This window comes from Heloderma suspectum, chromosome 2 (genome assembly GCF_057233095.1).
Source record: "Heloderma suspectum isolate Gila_16-S chromosome 2, 16-S_ref, whole genome shotgun sequence".
NCBI classification, from domain to species: domain Eukaryota; kingdom Metazoa; phylum Chordata; class Lepidosauria; order Squamata; family Helodermatidae; genus Heloderma; species Heloderma suspectum.
Genome location: NC_139459.1, coordinates 72,366,320 through 72,388,168, shown reverse-complemented (window position 1 = coordinate 72,388,168; position 21,849 = coordinate 72,366,320). Strand labels below are relative to the sequence as shown.

Sequence of the window (21,849 nt, the reverse complement as noted above, 5' to 3'; positions counted from 1 at the left end):
ATGATAGCCTTTGTGAATCAAAACCAGTCCGTTTCTAAATATCCTACAGGGTTTCTATTAACCAATTCCATGTCTTGTGAAATAAAATAATGTATAAACTAGGCAAACAGTGAGTACTTAAGAGTCAGGGTGTATGCAAAAGTAACTGAACCCCTGGTTGCATCAGCTCTATCATCATCATCTCCTCTGTATCGCCCAATAGCTGGAGCTCTCTGGGAAGTTTACAAAGACTAAAAACATTAAAAATACAATACTCAGAGATTGAAAACCATTTACATAAAAAACACATGAACAGACAATGTACACAAAAGAAACATATATCTAAAACAACTTCAAACAACAATCTCAAAAACAAACAACCATAACCATAAGACATTCCAGGATCGATTAAACACTTATCATATACTGCTGAATGCCTGGGAATAAAATTAAAGGGAATAATTAGAATCAGGTGTTTAAGTACTTAGGTAGATCTTCATGAGTGAGTTTGGGAGGCTCTACCCTATAAAAGGATCAGAAACTTTGTGAGTTTGGTCTTCACCATATGGCTGTGTGGAAACACATCATGCTAAAATCAAAAGACATCACTGAGGACCTCAGAAAAGCAGTTATTGCTGCTCAGCAGTCTAGAAAGGGTTACAAAACCATTTCTAAGGATTTGGGGCTCCACCAATCCACTGTCAGGCAGATAGTCTACAAATGGAGAAGGTTCAAGACCAGAGTCACTCTACCCAGGAGGGGTCATCCTACCAAAATCTCTCCAAGAACAAACTGGCGCATCATCCAGGAAGTAAAGAAGAACCCCAGAGTAACATCCAAGGATCTGCAGGCCACTTTTAACTTGGCTAATGTGAGTGATCATGACTGAATGATCACAAAAAGACTGAACAGGAATGGTGTTCATGGCAGCATAGCCAGGAGGAAACCACTGGTCTTTAAATAAAGAACACTGCTACCCATCTGAAGTTCACTAAAGGTCACATGGATGATCCTCAAGACTTCTGGAACAATGTTCTCTGAATAGATGAGTCAAAGGTAGAACTCTTTGGCCTCAATGAGAAATGTTATGTTTGGCGAAAAACAAACACTAACTTTGAATAGAAGAACCTCATCCTAACCATCAAGGATGCTGATGGGAATGTGATGGTTTGGGCCTGCTTTGCTGCCTCAGGACCTGGATGGCTTGCCATCATAGACTTCAGAATTCTTTTTTGTGTCAATCAGAAGATTCTAGAGGAGAACGTCAGGCCATCGGTCCGTAAGCTGAAGCCGAACCGAAAGTGGGTCATGCAACAAGACAATGATCCTAACTGTATAAGCATATTTACAAAATAATGGCTGCGGAAGAAGAATTTCCGTGTTTTAGAATGGCCTAGTCAAAATCCGGACCTAAACCCCATCAAAATGTTGTGGCAGGACTTGAAGCGAGCCATTCGTGCAAGGAAGCCCTCAAGTGTCACTGACTTAAAGCAGCTCTGCAAGGAAGAATGGACCAAAATTCCTCAAAACAGATGCAAGACTGACCAACAGTTACAGGAAACACTTACCTGAAGTCACTGCTGCTCAAGGGGGCACCACTAGGTACTGAATTTAAAGGTTTGCATACTTTTTCACACATGGATATTGCATATTAAATCAGTTGTGGATGAATAAATGTAAAAAAACCCATCATGTTTGTGTGCCATTTGTTTAATCAGGTTATCGATTGTTCTTTGCCTAGGATTATGGGGTTAGATTAAGATCTAATAACATTCTATGCATTTAAACATGCATAGGATTGTGGCCTAAATTTATTTTTTTAAATCCTCATTAAATTGCAACAGAACTGACTTCTAGATAAGCATACGTAGACCTGCAGTTTTACTTTGCAACCTCTCAATCTTCATTCCAAAGCTAATTTTTGACACAGACCTTCTGAATTAATTTTTCACCATTTGGCAAGAATTGAACTTTTTATTTACTGAAAGCAAAATTCCCTTTAATTTTTATATGATGAAAAGCCTGTAGCAATATAATATAGCTCAACTAATGGGCTATATTATATTGCTATAATATAATATTTTATATTATATTATAATATATAATATGATGTAACTATATTTTACATAATTATATTTTTAATTATATTTTTAAATTATATATAATTTTAATTTTTGGTCAGCAGTTCGAGACCCGAGTGCTGCGTGACGGAGTGAGCTCCCGTCTTCAGTCCCAGCTTCTGCCAACCTAGCAGTTCGAAAGCAAGAAATTGCAAGTAGATAAATAGGTACCGCCTCGGCGGGAAAGGTAACAGCGTTCCGAGCACCTCGGTGTTCAGTCATGCCGGCCACATGACCACGGAAGCGTCTTTGGACAGCGCTGGCTCTTCGGCTTAGAAACGGGGATGAGCACCGCACCCTAGAATCGGACACGACTGGTTGGGGACACCTTTACCTTTAATTATATTTTACATCATCAAAATGTAAATCGATTTTACTTATTGGAGCCAGTCACAAGAAGATTTCAACTAAATGATCAATTCTGAACAGCCTGACATAGGAATTCTTCAGAATTCTGCAGAAACAGTAGGATTTCTCCTATTCTGGAGTGTGTGGTGGTTAGAGTGTTGACGACACTTTGGGGAGATCCACATTCTAGTCCACATCCTGCCATGCTGGGTGACTTTGGGCCAATCACTGAGTCTCAGCCTAACCTACCTCACAGGGCTGTTGTGAGCATAAAATGAAGAGAAGGAGGATCCTGTATGCCATCCTGGGCTCCTTGGAGGAAAAGGCAGGACATAAAGGTAACGAACAAATAAAGTAATTCTGAACTGGTAACTAAGGGAAAGGCATAGAAGTATACTGTACCTATCTGACCTAGCCAAAAACATTCATAAAAAACGGTGAAAAAATATCAAGGAACAAGATATAATTGTTGCCATGTTTTCATTAAAAAAATAAAATAAACCCACAAGTCACACTTACCTGTTGAAGGACTGTCACTCCTGCACCCCATCCTGGAAATGTATATAAAAGTTTGCTGGGGGGTGGGGGGGGGGAGAGAAAGGTTAGCGATGTTTAATGTCATGAAAAAATTGCACAAAGAAGAATATTAAGCAAAATACAGCATTTGCAGAAAATGTTTGTAAAGCACCGGGCACGAAGGGTCATGAAATTGATCCCCACCAGATAATCAGCTGAGATTAAGCCCTCTACTTACAGCTGCCATTGGGTGCTGAGATGCAAGCTAAATATGTGATCATCTCAACACCTCCTAGAGTGGCTGAACTCTTCCCACTGTGGGGTCTCTTATGTCATTCCACCTGTTGGGGTCTATAAGCAGTGACCCACCCTATATCCACCGGTGATCTTTTCCTTCAGGTATCCCCTAGCATTCTCAGTCCTTTTATGTTTCTAATATTCTAGAGTGAAGGAAAATGTCATACTTCTTGAAAGCAACACCCCTCCTGCCCTAGCTATGGTAATCAAAAAAAGAATGAACACCTAAGTTCTGAAACTCTTAACTGTCTCAGAGTTGCTAGACAGTCCTGTTTACTTGGTGAAGGCAGGATGTAGGGACCTCCAACCAGAGAAGCTGGGTCTCCTCCCTTCACAATAATCACTTTAAAGACCAGATGTACCAAGCATTATAGCTATTTTTCTAATAAACATTCCATCAGGTCACTCTATATAGTAGTTGTGATTTATCAGGGAAAGAAAAATACCAGCATTGCCTTCGACCTTGAGAACTATAAGAGGAAGGAAACTCCACTCATACAAGGTACCCATGCCCAGTTTTGATCAACTCCCCCTTCCTCCAGCAGCCACCGCCCCCATGCCCATCTCATGACATTCAGAAAGATCCCATGAATCTCTGGGAGGCTTTTCAGCATGTACAGGAGGCTAAGGCGGGGGGGGGCGGGGAGAGAAAGGGACAGGAAAGTTGTAGTGATTCTTCGCACTCTTAGTTCTCAGGGTTCTAGCCAATGACTGCGTTCAGATGACACATCATGGCTCATCATGGCTTTTTATTTAACCCAGGTTGGTGCCATTTTGAATATGCAACCCCCACTCAGGGGTTGTCATGTCATGCAAACTTGGCAAGTGTGGGTTATGCGAGGGTTAAACAACCCTAACGCAGACCATGGGTTAAGTGAGGGTTGTTTAGCCCTTGCATAACCCATACTCATTGGGTTCACACGACATGGCAACCCCCCCAGCGGGGGTTGCATATTCAAACTGGCCGCTGCACACATGCCACACACACTGCAGCCTCACCTTGAGTTTAAACCACAAGGTGTTCTGTTGTGTGAACAGCCCCATTGTCTCTATGCACATCCACCCTAAAGATAACATTTAATGTCACTGACAGCTACACTGTGCTAAATTACATGCATTCGTCCCAGTGATTTCAAGGAAAATTGAACAAGGGCAAGGGTGTTCATGTTTAAACCCAAGTTTAAGTTTAAACCACTTTAAACAGACTTAAGAAAAAGCATGTTTTGCACCACAGATTCACTGCAGTTACTTCCACAGTAATCTGAACAACAGGCTGGTTGCTATAAAACCCCTTTGATCACCAGAGCTTCAGTTAAAGAACCAACAATAGACAATCTATTTAAGAACTGGCTGTCTGAAGTTCTTAAACAGATTGTCTACTATTGATTTGTAATCAATTAAAAATACTGCAGTAGCTTTATATTGTTATAAAATACCTTTTTGTTTAATATCTTCAGTGTAATAGCTTCCCTTATGATCACAATTTTATAATTCATTCTGTCAGAATTAAATAATGGTTACCCCAAAATCCATCAGCACTCTTCCCTCTATTCAATCCCACATTTTAAAACTATAAGAATAAATAATTGATAACCAGGTCAGTTAACGATTTAAGTCTCTAACTTGAAAAAAATAAGTTCTTACTTGGATTTTATGTTCCACAACTGTAGATTTCCTTGTTCACTACCAAGAAGAATTTTATTCAAATAGGTACTTGGGTGCATAATTGAAGAAACGGCAAACACAGTCTTATCAAAATTTAGCTGCAAGTATTCTTCTGCAGAACAGAGAACAGAATTAGGTCCATGTCCACTACAGATACGTGTAAAGTATTTATTTCTGCCAATAGCTATTACTTCAAAAAGGGTCACATCTCACCTTCTGACTGCGTATCCCAAATAATAAGAATGTTATCATTATCCACAGAGATCACATGATCCCCAAATGGCAGCACAAGATGAATATCTGTCCTGTGACCTTTGTAACTGTGAACCACCTACAATTCAAAATACCGTGGTTATTTCATTAGAAAAATGAAATCATACTTCAACGGTGATTGTGTCAAACACCCACCAAATTGCTTTCAAGAGGCATGTGACCTATATAACATCTTAACTGTATGGATTTCAGCATCATGAACAAATACAGAACACAAGCCACCACCTTCCTCCCCCGGCTCTCAGTTGGAGGGTGAGGGCAGGGATCTCCCTGACATCATGCTGAGCCTTGAAACACAGCAAGATGTCTCTGCTTTCTTATGCTCTGAGAGACTCAATGTGAGGTCAGGGACATCTCCCTCCCTTCTCCAAGATCAGAGAAGTAGGGAGAAATCCTGTTAATTTTTTTTTTAAGCATTCTAGTGATGAATACATTTGTGTAGATTTGTGTAAAAGGATGCAACTGCAAGTAAGTTGAAAGTATAACGGGTTATTGTCAGGTTTCATTACTCTTTTCTAGCTGTCTATATTCTAGATAAGGGTAGGGAACCTTTTCCAGGCAGAGGACTGCATTCCCTAAAGGATAACCTTCAGAAGCCACATGCCAGTGGTGGGTGGAGTTAAAGCCACATACACATCCTGTTCACACACACTGATACATCCACACACTTTCTCCGCTCCTTTCTCACAAAGTGCTTTGAGCAAACCATTCACCTAACTGAATTTTTTCATGCTGTAACTCCTACCACCCTTTCTTTTAAAAGGCATGTAGTAACACTTCATCCCCCACTAAAGAAAACCATTCGGAGGGCACCTTCGAAACCTATTCTTTAGACAGGAGCAACCAAATATAAAAAGCATGCCTTGTTTTCCTGACTGCCCCTGAAGAGCTAGATGGAAAGGGAGAGGCTTTGTTTACATACAAGACTCCACTCACTGCTCGGACAACCATTTATTGGGACTGACACCAAGGCTGCTTTGGAGTGCCATGTTTGTGGGGCGCCATGTTTGTGGGGCTTCAAAAAAAAAAGAAAAAAGAAAGTATATGGGGAAAAGATTTAAAATTTACTTTAAGTACAAGTCTTAAAGAGAATTTTTATAAGGTGATGTATAGATGGTATATGTCACCGCTTAAATTGTCTAAAATGTATAAAGGTGTTTCTGGAAAATGTTGGAAATGTGAAGACCAAGAGGGACTTGTAAAAGTCTTGTAAAAAAGACTTGTAAAAAAGCTAAAACATTTTGGAAACGAATACAGTATTTAGCTCAAAGAATATTAAAGATTACTATAGAACTAAAGCCAGACACTTTTTTATTGGGACTAACAGATAAACATGTAAAAGAGAAGGGGGGAACCCTCTTTCTCTACATGACAACGGCTGCAAGGTTATTGTATGCACAAAAGTGGAAGAATGAAACAATACCAACTGTGAGCGAGTGGATCATGAAAATGATGGAACTGGCAGAGATGGCAAAACTTACTATTATAATTAAAGAAGGGTCAACAACTAAATTTATGTTAGATTGGAAACCTTTTATAGAATTTTTACAAGGAACAAAGAAAAATGATATCTATGTATGTGGATTTTGAATTTTGAGATGGTTGCTTCTCTTTTTTTCTGTTGTTGTTAACATTAGGAGAAAAGGGATAATGTCTGTGAACTCAATGTATGATATACAACTAAGATAAGAACTAGAGAATAATAATAAGCATTTGTTGTGTAAGGGGAGCCAAAGGTAGATATCTTACAAGATATTTTAGTGTTTGTGTATTGTTGTTGTGTTTCTGTTTCTGTTGCTGTTGTGTTTTGTTTTTGGAAAAAAATAAAAAAATATTATAAAAGAAAATAAAAGAAAAAAAATATTCAAAGCAAATGTATTAAATTGGGAAGGAAGGAGTTAGTCAGTTTCAATTTTCACCCATGAAGGACCAAAGAGGTCAACGTGGGGAAGAAAAACAAAAATGGAAAATCCAGGCAATGTAATAGTGCTATCTGAAACCTTCTCATGTAGAGATCTTTGCTTGCAAAGAGGAGGAGGAGGAAGGGGTCACGGTTTAGCAGGCTTTTGTTGTTGGCTGACCACTCTACTTTTGTTGTTCCCTCAGTTTTCTGGGGAACCAAAGGAAGCAACTGGGCAGCTGGTCATTTTCTCCTGCTCGGCAATGTTTAGAGTGGGAAGGAAGGCAGAACAGGAAAGTGCCAGACAAAGAGGAGACCAGCAGCCATCAGGGTGGAGCTGGCAGCAGCAGAAAGGAAGATGGAGGAAGGAATTGCTGGCCAAAGAGGAGGACCCACTGGGGAAGGCGAAGGAGTGTGAGCCTCAGGAGCCACTGGTCCCTGTTGCCACTGCCACTGCTCTGAGGTAGGTAGTGACAAGGGAGCCTCACTTGGCTACAGTGGAAAAGCAGAAGCTGCTGAGTGGGCTGCCATGGAAGGGCCAAGGATGAGAGCAGATGGATCGGATCCATTGTGGCTGGAGCCAGCCTGGCACTGGTGATTCCCCATGTCTGTTCTAGATGTAGAGTATAGCTTTTCAGATATACACCACCCAAATAAAGTTGCTACTTAGGCAGTGTTTCAACCATTTTGAGCTTCAGGATTCCTTCTACACTTATTCTTCCTCCTGCTGCCATCATTATAACCCAGCATCGACCTTCTGTTCCATAGTAAAACATGGATGTCACGCAGTTATGTGCATGTAGTATGCTGAAGTGTACAAAGGCCTGCGGATTGGAGTACTAATCCAACATTGGCATTACAGAGGGAAATAGAAAAAGACACCTCTGGCCCCTCTTAAATACCACACACAGGAAAAGCACCATTAGAACAAAGCAACTTTTCCCAAAACAGGTTGGGTCAATGAGGTAACTGTTGGAGAGTTCACAAATCCAAATCCAGTGAGTATCAATTAGAGTCTTCTGCTAGAAGGTATTCAACCAATCCATGCGTCTTAGCTAGCAGGGGAGGAAGGCTCCACCTGCTTCAGGATTCTATCCCTCCCTGGAACGTTGTGCTCCCTCCCTCTGCCAGGGGTTCCATGCCCCCCTGGGGAGCCTACCCCATAGTTTGAGAATTACTGTACTAAAGAATCAACTAGTGAAAAGTTACAGTGGTACAAGTAGTTTTCTCATGTACACAGAACAGGGTTGCACTCCCAGAAGCATCATTTCCAAGGCATGTGAACCAGTACGCTTAACCCTATGTGATCAGTTTGAGTTCTACAATTTTATACTCCAGTATTGCAAATCAGACATAAATGGAAGCCACAATCTTCAATGAATTAAAGGCATTAATATATACTTTCCCGCTAATATACACAACTGGTGCAGGAGGAACTTAACAGACACATCTGTTAAACCATTTATTCCTGCAGTTTAACTAACAGAACCCAACAATGTTTTCTTGGATATGTTCTGTTGATTTCAATGGAATTTACTTCCACATATGTATATTTAGGACTGCAGTTTATATGCTCAGACATTATTGATTCTAACTTAAGTTTGGATACCACTAATGCCCACATCTTGAATACAAATGATTAACTACTTTTAGGATTAGATACAAGTCACTGCATATTATTTAATAATGATACAAACCTCTTTGTTCCGAGCAAAAGCACTGAGAAGACTGCCACACGATGCGAATACCAACATTCTGTCAGCTGCCAAACATGTAATATTCTGTGGCAAAGCATTACCTAAAAGATAAGGGGAAAACAAAAGAGAAAACAGCAAGCTGTCAATTTTTAGGAGCAGGTAACAAAGAGGTCACCTTCTGTTGTATCTACAATTTTCCTCAACCTTACAGCCTATACACTGTTACTAGAGAATGTTTTGCAGCACGCTTAGAATTGATTCAGACAAATTACAAGCTACATCATTAACAATCACTCATAAGGAACACTCATCTGGATCCTGTTAAAAACTGTAGAACTTACAGCACAATCCTACGCACGTTTACTTGGAAATACGTCCCTCCACATTCAATCATATTCATTCCAAGTATGTTTATGATTGCAGTCTCACTTCCATGAAAATGTGCTCAGAACTAGCATCGCTAATATGCAGAAAATATGCTACAATAGGATATGAACCATATTGGCCAGAAACCAGAATCCACGCTTACATGAAAACACCACTTTTACAGCTGTAATTTTTCACCATCGCTGAAGTTCTCACTGCTCCAAATAGACAGGAAGCTTTTTAAAAAACTGCACAGCCATTTGACTACTTGGCAGTGAGAGCTGTTGTAGAAATAGTAAAAGGAAAGTTCTGGCTATGGTTGACATTCCACACCTGCCTGGGCCACTCCCCATCAAAAAGAAAGAAAGTCTTGGTGAACTGACCAGTCAAATAACACTCATATATTTACAGCATTAACATACCTGGTGATAATCTTAACATTTGTGCATTTATGATTTGTGCTGCTGTAATGATCAATCATGTGTGGTTGCTTCATGCTTCCTTTTGAACCTGTTCAGAGATGCCAGCAGAACTTGTGGCTTAATCAGTATGGGGGAAATGACGGAAATCTTCAGAGAAAGTAGCAGGACAAAGGGTACCCATCCCTCAATGGGGGTGCATACATGGGTAGCCATGATTCCTGCAGGCACAGGAGTATGGCTCTCTCTTTTAAAACTATTATTATTCAATAATAAGATGCAATTTAAAAAACAGCCTGCCATTTACACGAAGGCATTTCTTGAGTGACATCTTTTCCACAGAAATGAGAAGAGAGATTTAAGTGGAATAATTCTGTAAGAAGTATAGAAATGGATAGAGCATCTAATTTAATTTGGGTAAAATCTGAAACGTTCTATAACATTCAATTTGTGCTATTTATGACCATGTAGGCTTTAAAATAAATTGATTAATTGTGTGGCAACCTGCCAGTGGCTTTTTTACATAAATGGTGGCGCTGACCGTCCTAGGATCCAAATATACTGGCATTCCCTAATACGGCTCATTAAAGATATTGCTAAATATGATACCCAACTGTCTTTTTATCTATGCTTAAGGGAAAAGTGTGATGTACAGTTCATATCTAGTTTGATGTGGTGCAAAACTGAATGTAGCAGCTAGCTGAAAGGAACTGTCTAAATCCTAAAGGATGTTTAGAAAAAATATGGCAAATTCTGGAAATGATGAGATGTGAAGGCCCAGGGGGAGGGGTTTTTTTTAACCCACATTTCTCTCTCCTGCCCAGCCCCCCCCCCCCCCCATCTCTAGAAATGACCAAACTGACTAATCTGATTAGGATAAAAGAGTATGTCACTTAGAAAATAAATTAACTACAAACAGGGCTCTTTTGATAGTATATTAGAATCAATAGTTGAATTTTCTTGTTTATTCTTTATTCCTATGTTATAAAGCAAAATGTTCATCTCTGTTGTAAAGAGTTTATTTTTAACAATGTGGAGAGCCAGTGTGGTGTAGTGGTTAGTGTTGGACTGGGAGTTGGCAGACCCAGGTACTAGTCCCTACTCAGCCAGGAAGCTCATTGAGTGACTTGGGGCTCGTCACTGACTTTCAGCCTAACCTACCTCACAGGGTTGTTGTGAGGATAAAATGGGGAGGATTATGTGTATGCACCCTTGAGCTCCTTGGAGAAAAGGTGGGATAGAAATGTAACAAATAAATAAACAAACATTACACCATTTTATAATGACCTTTTTGTACATAAAGGCTATTTTACCATTCATACAGAAAAAATACAGCAAAACCCACATTAAATGTATATATGTGACAACATACTTACTAACAGCAACTATGCCCAGTTTCTTCACCTGCAATAAAAAAGACCGGGTTTTAGTAGACAGCTTGATAAATGTATTTATTTATTTGATTTACACCCTGCCTTTCCACCAAGAAAATGGCATTCAAGGGGCCCCAGATAGTTTTCTCTTCCATCCTTCCAGTATAGAATCATAGAATAGTAGGCTTGGAAGGGGCCTACAAGGCCATCAAGTCCAACCACCTGCTCAATGCAGGAATCCAATTCAGAGGTTAGATGAGGGATAGAAAGGGAAAGAAAAATACTCTGGGTGAATGACTGGCTACAAAGCTGGTGCCAACAAGAGAGATTTGGATTCTGGGACCACGGGCTATACTTCCTGGAAGATGGATTGTTGGCGAGGGACAGGTTGCACCTCACAAAGGCTGGGAAGAATGTGTTTGGCCACAGCATGAAGAACTTCATCAGGAGGGCTTTAAACTGAATCCTACGGGGAAGGGAGACGTAAAGTTGGGGTTAACAGTGGACAAAGGCTCATGCACCACAATGGAGAGAACAGCTCTAATAGCACCCAATAATAGTCTTCACAAACATGTAGGAAGAAAGCCAGACTATGAAGCACATGGTCTTCGATGTCTATATACTAATGCCCAGAGTATGGGAAACAAACAGAATGAACTTGAACTCTTAATACAGGAGGGAAATTATGACTTGATAGGTGTAACTGAGACTTGGTGGGATGACTCTCATGACTGGAATACAGCAACTGAAGGATATAACTTGTTCAAAAAGAACAGGAGGAACAGAAAGGGAGGTGGGGTTGCACTATGAGAAAAATACATATCTCTGCACAGAAATACAGGAGGATGAGCTTGGTAGCCCCATCACGAGCATCTGGGTTAAAATAAATGGAGCAAAGAATAAAAGGAACATGGTGGTCGGAGTCTACTACCAGCCACCCAATCAAGGAGAAGACGAGGATGAAACTTTTGAAAAGCAAATATCAGGGGACTGGAAACAAAGCCCTCTGAAGAGAGACTGAAAGAACTGGGTATGTTTAGCCTTGAGAAGAGAAGACTGAGGGGAGATATGATAGCACTCTTCAAGGACTTGAAAGGTCGTCCCAGAGAGGAAGGCCAGGATGTCTTCTCGATCATCTCAGAGTGCAGGACACGGAATCATGCGCTCAAGTTGCAGGAAGCCAGATTCCAGCTGAAGTTCAGGAGAAGCTTCCTGACTGTTAGAGCAATACGACAATGTGACCAATTACCTAGGGAGGTGGTGGGCTCTCCCACACTGAAGGCATTCAAGATGAGGCTGGACAGCCATCCGTCAGGGCTGCATTGAGCAGGGGGTTGGACTCGATGGCCTTGTAGGCCCCTTCCAACCCTACTATTCTATGATTGTAACCATCACAGAAACATTTTAAAATATATTTAAAAACAATAATAAAACAAACACATTAAACCCAAACATAAAACACACCAAAAACCACTATCAGGAAAACAGTATTATTTTGAAATACAGGATTCCCCTCTATAACTCTACATGTAGCTTCTAAACACCCAGAAAGTGGGGGTGGATGGGGAGTCTCAAGTAAGTACCTCTTTTTGTTTTATGTAATGGAAGCTGGGAATTTTCGTAAGTGGTTTTCCATAATTACTTGTCCGATTCATCAAATTTGGAATGGATCTTGTAATCCAGTCCTGTAGCTGGAATCCTTCTTACAGCATCTTTTAGCCAGTTCACACAAGGCATGTTCATCAAAGAACTGATGTGTGTGAATGAGATAAAGCAGATCACTACAGTTTACCCCATCAATTCAAATAATACTTTTTAAATTAGATGGTACATAGAAGGGGTGATCAAATGACACCCATCAATTGTTCAACAAAAACATGAGTGGGGAGCAGTATGTCTGCTGACCACACTCCCAAAGAACAATGTGCTAGCTGGCTGTGCCCACTAGCGTTAGTGTGAAGAGGCCTTATGCAGATATATCTGTACACACTCAGAGCCCCTTCTCACTAACACTGAAGACACAGCTGCTGGGAAATATGGCCCACAGGTTTAATCCTAACCCCATCCCCATGTTCATTGACTGCAGGAGGGGGCGTTACGTAAGCACCCCTACAATCAGCTGCATATCATCCAATGCTCAGCAATCGGATGAGCACAGCTGAACCAGCTCATGGTTCATTTACATCACCAGTAGCAGAAAAAAAGAAAAAGGTCTGAAAGTGACCTAGCTGCTATTCTGGCTATATGGACTGCAACTTGCCTCAAAGACCTCAAAAGGCAATTACTATAGCCTTGTAAGTCTATGGACTATACTGTGCAAAGTGTTGAACAGGTACATAGAAGACAAGCTAGAAAAAACGTACCCATTTTACAAATGCTTAAGGAAGCAATCTTATGGCCGCTAGACAGCGGCTAGACGGCCATAGAATATCTGGTTTTCCAGGAACCGACCTCAGAGGCCATGCTCTGAGGTCGATTCCCGGAGAACTGACCTCCCTGCACTTCTGCGCAGCGTGGAACAGCCCCATCCCCTGTGCTCACAAGAGGAGTGTGGAGCGGCCGAAAAGGGGCGTTCCAGGGTGGGCGGGCAGAAATGCCTGTACAACACATCCAATGTGACATACAGCAGCCTCCTCCCCTGCTTAGCTCTCCCGTGGCTAGACAGCCACAATCGGCTGTCTAGCTGAAAATGCAGGGCAGGAGGAGTGTGGACGGAACGATCCCCTCCGTGCTTCTCCTGCCCTGCACTGGATAGGCGGTCGCCTCTGAGTTCAGAGGTTGCCACCTATCTGAATAGGATTGTGCCCTAACTCCCTTATAATATACCATTTCTATGCATATTGTAAGTCTTGTGACGTGATATGTAAACTGTAGATGTGATCATGTGCTTGGGTTATTTGCTCTGTGGATATTTCTACTTCTTGCTTTGTGTTTCTGGCACACTGTACTAGCTAGGATAGACTGTTGGGGACTAATATCATCTATAGGGTCCTTCCTGAGTTAGAATTCAACTCCTGCTTATTAGTGTATTGTCCGCAAAGGGGAAGGGGGAAACACTATGATAGGAAATAATGTTGTCTGGGCACTGTTATTGTTGAAACATGGATAGAAAGTAAGAATGAAAGCAATAACTGCTATTATAATTTATTTAAAATTAATTTATTAATGAATACATGATGTCTGATAAAGTGGGTCATTCTCACAGCTACTTTTGGTATGTTATCTGCAGTGCTTTTTCCACCCAGGAGGGCTGTACACTTAATGTGGTTGTTCAAAGGACAACATCAAACTAAAACTCTGTTGACTGATTTTTCACATGCTACTACAAAAATAAGCTTTTCAAGTGCATGTAACAGCATTTGAAAAGCCAATTTGCATGGAATCGCATATAGTGCCTGCCTCCACACAAGACCTACAACTGGAAGTCAGCGTGCACAGCAAAAACTGGTTGAGAGAATGAGCCAGCACAAATATTTTACCATCCTAGAGCCAGTCACAGTTATTCGTTATTTGTGAGGAGAACTGGCATATAGCACTGTTGATAGTTTCATTATTCTTACTAACAAAATCAAAGGTCTGATTTGAATTAATCGGAATAGCTGCATATTTTAAAATCTGTACGATTTTCTATTACAAGAGAAAACTAGAAGCCATTAATTAATTAATTGCCCATCTGGCTAGTCACCCAGCCACTCTGGGCGATGTACAACAATAAAAACAGTTTAAAACAATAAAATTCTACATTAAAAACATCGTATTTCTAAAATTACCCTAACCCACCCCAAATGCCTGCCTGAATAACCACGTTTTTAATGCGTGGCGGAAGCTCATTAAAGAGGGGGCATGGCAGAGTTCCCTAGGGAGGGAGTTCCACAGAGTGGGGGCCACCACAGAAAAGGCCCTCTCCCTCGTCCTCACCAGCCTGGCTGATGGGACAGAGAGAAGGCCATCCGAGGCTGATCTTGTTAAGCGGACTATCTGGTGTTGCTGGAGGTGCTCCTTGAGATAGGCTGGGCCAGAACCATATAGGGCTTTAAAGGTCAAAACCAACACCTTGAATTTGGCCCAGAAAACAACTGGTAACCAGTGCAGCTCCTTCAGCACTGGAGTGATGTGATCTCGCCGGCGGCTGCCTTTAATCGGACGAGCCGCCACGTTCTGTACCAGCTGCAGCTTCCGAACCATCTTCAAGGGTAACCCCATGTAGAGCGCATTACAGTAGTCTAAACGAGAGGAAACCAGGGCATGTACTACCGATGGGAGCAGATGGTCGGGAAGGTAGGGGCGCAGCCGCCATATCAGATGGAGTTGGTACAGCGCTGTCCGGCTCACAGCTGACACCTGAGCCTCCACAGACAGCTGGGAGTCTAAGATTGTCAGGGTGGAAACTGAGCCAATAGAATCGCAGAGCAGTTCTGATTCTGAGGTGGAACAGCAATCTGTGGGAGAGGAGCGCGCTGGCACAGCAGCTGGCAGAGATTCCTCCTGCCAGCATTCCTGAGATAGATAGTGACCCTGGCAGCAAGAGAGTGCTGGAGGGGGGCTTGCTGGATGCTCGATGCCGAGAGCGACGACAGTTGGAGGGCGCGGAAAAGAGGCGTAGCGCTCGTTTGGCGCGCCAGCAACAGTCGCGTCCCAAGGACCCAAGGGAAAGGGGGAGGATCTCTTCCTAGCCCTTAAGTTCAGGGTCTTCCCGTGATTCTCCTTCAAACAGGGACCAACTGCCTAACCTGGAGCATAGGCTACTCTGCTATCTTTTCCCCAGTGCAGTTCCTTGCTTAGTCGCTGGTGATTAGCATCGGAAAGAGTCATTAAGTTGTAAAAGGATTAAAGCCTTGAAAAGAATCCTTTTGTCTGTGTCTTGAGTTAGCTACTGGAGTAGACAGAAAGAGGCCACTAGGGCGCTCCCGACAAAGATGACCCCCAAGCTGCGGACCTGGTCTTTCAAGGGTAGCCATACCTCATTCAACACCAGGTCAACATCCCCCAACCTCCTCTTGTCTCCCACCAAAAGTACCTCGGTCTTGTCAGGGTTCAGCTTCAGCTTATTCCTGCCCATCCAGCCACTCACCATCTCCAGACATTTGGACAGGGATTCTACGGCCAACCTTGGTGAAGATTTGAATGAGAGGTAGAGCTAGGTATATTTTTATATACCTATTTATTTATATTTATAGAGGTAGGTATATTTTTATGAAGTATTACTCTAAGCACAATTCTGTGCATACATTTATTAGTCAAGCTATAAATGTTTTAGCTCAAAGAAACCAATGTATGTAGAAGGTATGATTTATGAAAAAATTAGGGAAGAGTTACATTAGCAAGGTAATTCCCCTCATTGAAGTCAATGGAAAAATGCCCATTTATCTGAATGAAACTAGACTGTGCCATAGGGCAAACTTTACAATTACCATTGGTGCTTGGTTTGCATGAGTAATGACAAGAAAATGTCTAGACTGACGTAACTGTAAATTCCAGAAATTTTGGAAAGGATATGGACAGGACACTTGGGCAATACACAAGCATTTATTTCATTTAGCTCTACGTCATGTTTCTTTCCATCCTACTTGAGGGGGTGCCTTTTCTGCTGTGGTATCCCAGCTATGGAATGAGCTCTCTACAGAGGTTTGCCTGGCACCTACGTTGTATGCCTTCAGGTGCCAGGTGAAGACCTTTTTATTCTCCCAATATTTTAGCTTCCTAGTTTTTTAGCTTAAGTGTTTTAAATCTGTATTTTAAATCTCTGCATCGCTGCTAGGTTTTATTCTGGCTGTACTGTTATATTGTGGTTTTTAGCTTTCATATTTTATATTGCTATAATATATTTAACAATATTTTATATTGTTTTATGCTGCGCTTTCTGGTTTTAATTTTTGTGAACCACCCAGAGAGCTTTGGCTATTGGAAAGTATAGAAATGAAATAATATTAAAAAAAAGTATTATGCTATCTCTCCCACTATTTCTTCTTTTAGCAACACAGCGGCCAAATCAAAATTTCATCAAGGTTGCCAATACTTACCCTCCATTAATTTGTCTAATCCTTTGTTAATTTTTTTAAAAAAAACATGTTCTGAATAATAAGTAAGATGGAGGGGACAAAATTATTTTGCTTGTAAAGTGGGCAGAATGCATTAGATATACTGGCTCTTGGACCCTAACACATACTCTGTCAGGAGGAGTGCCCTCTTAAAGGAGTTATGCTTGTGGAACACTCCTGCCAGCAGAAGAGGGGAGGCAATTTTTGACAATTTCCCACTCAGCCCTGTGCACCCCAAAAAATGTGTTCCAAAGGCCTGGGGTACCCACTGGAACAGTGTGAGGGGTGGCACCGGGGAGGGGGAATCAGTTAAGATTATCTTCTCCCTTCCTCCCATGAGGGAGTGGAATTCCTTCTGCAGAAGGAAGGAGGCCTTCCATTAACAGGACATTAGTGGGGATCCAAGCCACTATGTTTATCCTACAAATCTCTCTATTTTGAAGCTTTCCTTCCAGTGTGGGCAGTTTCTTCTTTTTTAAAGCTATCTAAGCTGTGGAAGCAAATTCCAAAACCTGATTATACATTGTGTGAAATACTTTATTTTTTCTGTCTTGAACCTTTTACCAATCAGTTTCATTGGGTGACTAACAGAGCAATCCTCTGGCCACCAGACAGTATCTAGAAAGCTGTAGGATTTTTTGGTTTCTGAGAACCGAGTTCAGATCCAGGGCTCAGAGCTCGATTCCCAGAAACCACACCCCCTGCCCCCTCCCCCACTGTCTCATAGGCAGCACGGTTCTTCCCCTTCTCCACGCTCCTAAACGTGGCGTGGAGCAGGCGAAAAGGGGCGAGTTCTGGGGGGAGGGGAGGAGACCGCAGAAGCATTGTTATGATGCTTCCTATGTGCTGTGTGGCCTCCCCTATCCCGCTCCGAAGTCCCCAGCTAGACAGCCAAAATCAGCTGTCTAGCCACAAATGCAGGGCAGCCAGAGTGCAGAGGAAAGGATCCCCTCTGTGTTCCTCCCGCCCTGCATTGGATACCTGGCCATGGCTGGCTGGGGAATGCTGGGAGTTGTAAGGCTTTTTTCTCTCTAAACATGCATAGGCTTGTGCCTTAAAAGTTGTAATATTATGAGATAATTGTCTTCCCACACTATTCATAATTTTATAAGCTCCTATCATAGCCACCCTCAGTTGCCTTTTCTGTAAAATAAAAGACCCAAAATGCAATAACCATTCCTTGTAGGAAAGTCATTTGAACACCTGGTAGCAGTGATGTGGGGCAGAAAAGTTTCCACAGCTTAATTTTTCTGTGACAAATTGTCCATTTGATAACTTCATTAGTAACTATGAATGGATGCCACAGTATTAGGCAAGCTTGGCAGTTTCAAAGCTGTAATTAATGTTTTTTTCCTTAGCAAGCATATGAGAGAATACATAAACATCATTGAAATACATGTATGTCTCAGTGTGAAATGGAACTAAGTAATGACAGTGAAACTAAAGGTGCCCCAACAATTGTAGCGGAAGAGAATTCTGTTGAAAAAGATGAGTGGTTCCCAGCATATCATGCAGTACTTTGGGTTGCTAAAATTAATTAGCGCAGCACTCCCCAAGCTGGTGCCCTCCAGATGTGCTGGACTAGAACTCCCAGCATCCCCAGCCAGCTATGCTGACTGAAGGATGCTGGGAGTTGTAATCCAAAATATCTGGAGGGCACCAAGTTGGGGAAGGCTGAATTAGTGTGACAACAGTTTTCAGTACCTTTCTTTCTTATATTTAAACAACGTACTGGACATATGTGCTATTGTCTTTAAATGTTTACAACTATTCCAATATATAATATAATATTTAAATCACATTAGGTGTGCTTTAACTTTTTCCCTCAAATATTTCAGGTCAAATATCTGTGGTGCACTGAGACAAAAAATTAAAGTGGGGTACTTTTTTAGCTTTATTTTACTTGTGTTTAACTGAATTACCCTTCAGTGAGTTTCCAACAGAAATGATACTATGCAAAGTAGCCTAATCTGCATTGGAAAATTTTCCAGTTCAAACTTTTCCAGAAAACCCTCATCACTGCCTTATAGTTTTAGTTGCTCTTTTTTGAACATTTCAAGCTCAATACCCTTTCTAAGTTGGAGTAGCCAAAGCTATACACAGGCATAATGTAAAACATCACAGAGACTGTAACCGGTCAACCTGCAGTACACATGCCACGGGAAGCAGTGGTCTGAGGTCACAACTGGATAGAACCTGGGTGGCCTGCAAGCCTGGCTACAATCAGAGCCAGGTCTGCTGCCTCACTCTCCTGTGATTCTGTGAACTTGAGCTGAGGAGACTAACGGCAAACCACACTATGACATGGCAGGCTCACAAGTGTACAATAGTATGCACTATAGCCACAGTCTCTCACACTTGGGACTGGACTTATCGCACATGTGCTTAAAACTTTGGCTACTGCCAATAAGAGAACAAAGTGACCACATAACTTCCATCTGAAACCAACACATATTTTGAACTTGCCTGATTACAGCTGCTTTAAAAAGAGAGTGTGTGTGTCCATGTACCGTCTAACTACATATAGGAGATTTGGTGACAGAAAATAGTACCCTATTTTGGCACCATCCTCTGCGCACACATCCCCCCGCAAGGTTTATCATGCTGAAATTGCTACATCTCCATACTCTCTTGGCTAGTTTTCTGTACCTATGCAAAGGCTTATACATACAGCTTGAGAACAGGGGTGTAAACCTGCCCTCAAAGTAACCTGAGAGCTGGCTCTCAGCTATTGCAGACCACCTCCACCAGAGGCGTGTTCTCTGGAGCAGTAAAAAAAACCCCAAACCCTGCCACCACTGCTTCTCCAGCAGCAGTAAGGGGAGTGGGGGTGGAGGTGGGGAATGCTGGGGCAGACTGAATGAGGTCTTGGATCCACAGGATCCAAAGCCTCCTCATTCCTGCAGGTATGCCCCCAAAACACACAAAAAACTTACTCCAGCCCTGGAGTTGCTGCAGGGAATTTCCCTCTCCTAAGAACAGGAGGGATTTTTTGAACTTGCCTAATTACAGCCCATTTAAAGAGAGACTGACTTCTGTCCATGTACTAATGACATATGGGAGCTTTTGTGGACAGAGTACAATGCCCTACTTTAGCAGCATTCTATGCCCTCACCCCCTGGTTTTTAAGTTTTACTATGCCAAAATTGCTACTTCTCCATACTCTGTACTATATTGGCTACCTCAGCGTAGTCTGCCACACATAGCCTGGGATCAAGGGCGTAAACATGCCATCAAAGTAACCTTATAGTTGGCTCTGAAATAGTTAGCTGTCAAATGAGGGGACAGCTATCATGTTCTATGTTTCAGAGGAATGGTCAGCTTTCAAAATATGCAGTATATCTTAGGGCGCAATCCTATTTAAATAGGCAGCTGCCTCCGAACTTGGAGGCAACCACCTATCCAATGCAGGGCAGGAGAAGCATGGAGGGGATCGTTCCCTCTGCACTTCTCCTGCCCTGCATTTTCAGCTAGACAGCCAATTGCCACTGTCTAGCTGCGGGAGGGCTGAGTGGGGAAGGGGGCTGCTGTATGATACACTGGATGTGTCGTATAGGCATTTTCAGCCGCTTCGCGCTCCTTGCGAACACGTCGCATGGGGCTGTTCCACACTGCCTCCGAGGCAGCGCGGAAGAGGGAGGAGGTCAGTTCTCCGGGAAGTGATCTCGGAGCGCAGGCTCCAAGGTCGGTTCCTGGAAAACCAGATATCCTATGGCCGCCTAGCCACTGTCTAGCGGCCGTAGGATTGCTCCCTTAAACATCTTTGGAATTGCCAGCTGTGCAGCAGAATGTATTCTGGATCTCATTTTTCTAATAGTACTGCTGGCTTAATATGTTTCATATAAATATTTGTGGCATAAGTTAAGCCTACCTTACAAGCTGCTCTCATAAACTGTGTACTATGAACTGACCTGATCATTTTAGGGCACAATCCTATGGTCCTAGCTACAGTTATCCATGCACTGCTACCCTACCACCTGGATTATTGCAATGTTACGTGGGGCTACCTCTGGAAAACGTCTGGAAACTTCAGTTAGCGCAGAATAGAGCAGCAAAGCTGCTTACTTACTGGGATTGTCCATTTCTAACATATTCCTCCAGTGCTGCATTAACTACACTGGTTGCCAGTCAGTTTCCAGGCCCAATTCAAAATGTTGGTGCTGACCTTTAAAGGCCTGAATGGCTTAGGACCAGTCCACCTGAAGGAGCGCCTTCCCACATATGTTCCTGCCTGATTGCTAAGATAGCCTTTGGAGGTTCTTCTCTGGGTGTTGCCACCCACAATAGTGCGATGGGTGGCTACCAGGGGAAAAGCCTACTCTATAGTGGCCTCCTGTCTGTGGAATACACTTCCCAGGAAGACCCACCAAGCATCTTCATTGTATACATTTAGACCCCAGGTTAAGACCTTCCTCTTTAACTGGCGTTTAATCTTTAATCTGTTGCTTTAATTATTAATTTTACTGTTGGTTCCTCAATACTTAATTTGTATTTATATTTATTTATTACATTTCTAATCTGCCCAATAACTAACATTCTCTGGGTGAATTACAGTTTAATGTTTTATATGTTTGATGCTGTATTTTTGATACTTTTATCACTGTATCATTATTTTTTGTTACTTTGTTCTTGCTGTTTTGTTTTATGATTGTAAACCACCTTGAGGGGATTTGCCAGTTGGACGGTATACAAATGTAATGAAGAAATGGTTCCTGGAAAGGTATCCCAGGTGCAACAGAATATTGCAGATCTCCCTTCCTATGTTTGGAGAGGGAGGTCCTCCGCCTGAATTATCTTCACTGGAGTGGTAAAAACCCCTGCCACAACTCCTTCTCCAGCAACAACAGCAGAATAAAAG

The 21,849-nt window shown here is 42.1% G+C and overlaps 1 protein-coding gene across 3 annotated transcripts in view; it reads right to left on the bottom strand.

Annotated features, from left to right (window-relative positions):
• Window positions 1-21,849, bottom strand: part of WDR36 (WD repeat domain 36) — a 70,372-nt gene that overhangs the window by 45,065 nt on the left and 3,458 nt on the right. The window contains exons 2-6 of one of the 3 annotated variants that reach the window (XM_084833859.1): window positions 10,953-10,984; window positions 8,796-8,896; window positions 5,139-5,256; window positions 4,905-5,037; window positions 2,967-3,021 (exon numbers count right to left, since the gene is read on the bottom strand). In XM_084833859.1, the coding sequence (XP_084689985.1) occupies window positions 2,967-3,021; window positions 4,905-5,037; window positions 5,139-5,256; window positions 8,796-8,852 (363 nt within the window). In that variant the 5' untranslated portion in view covers window positions 8,853-8,896; window positions 10,953-10,984. Of the gene's footprint in view, window positions 1-2,966; window positions 3,022-4,904; window positions 5,038-5,138; window positions 5,257-8,795; window positions 8,897-9,583; window positions 9,664-10,952; window positions 10,985-21,849 lie in introns of those variants that run through there. The other 2 variants (XM_084833860.1, XM_084833858.1) reach the window with 2 other exon arrangements.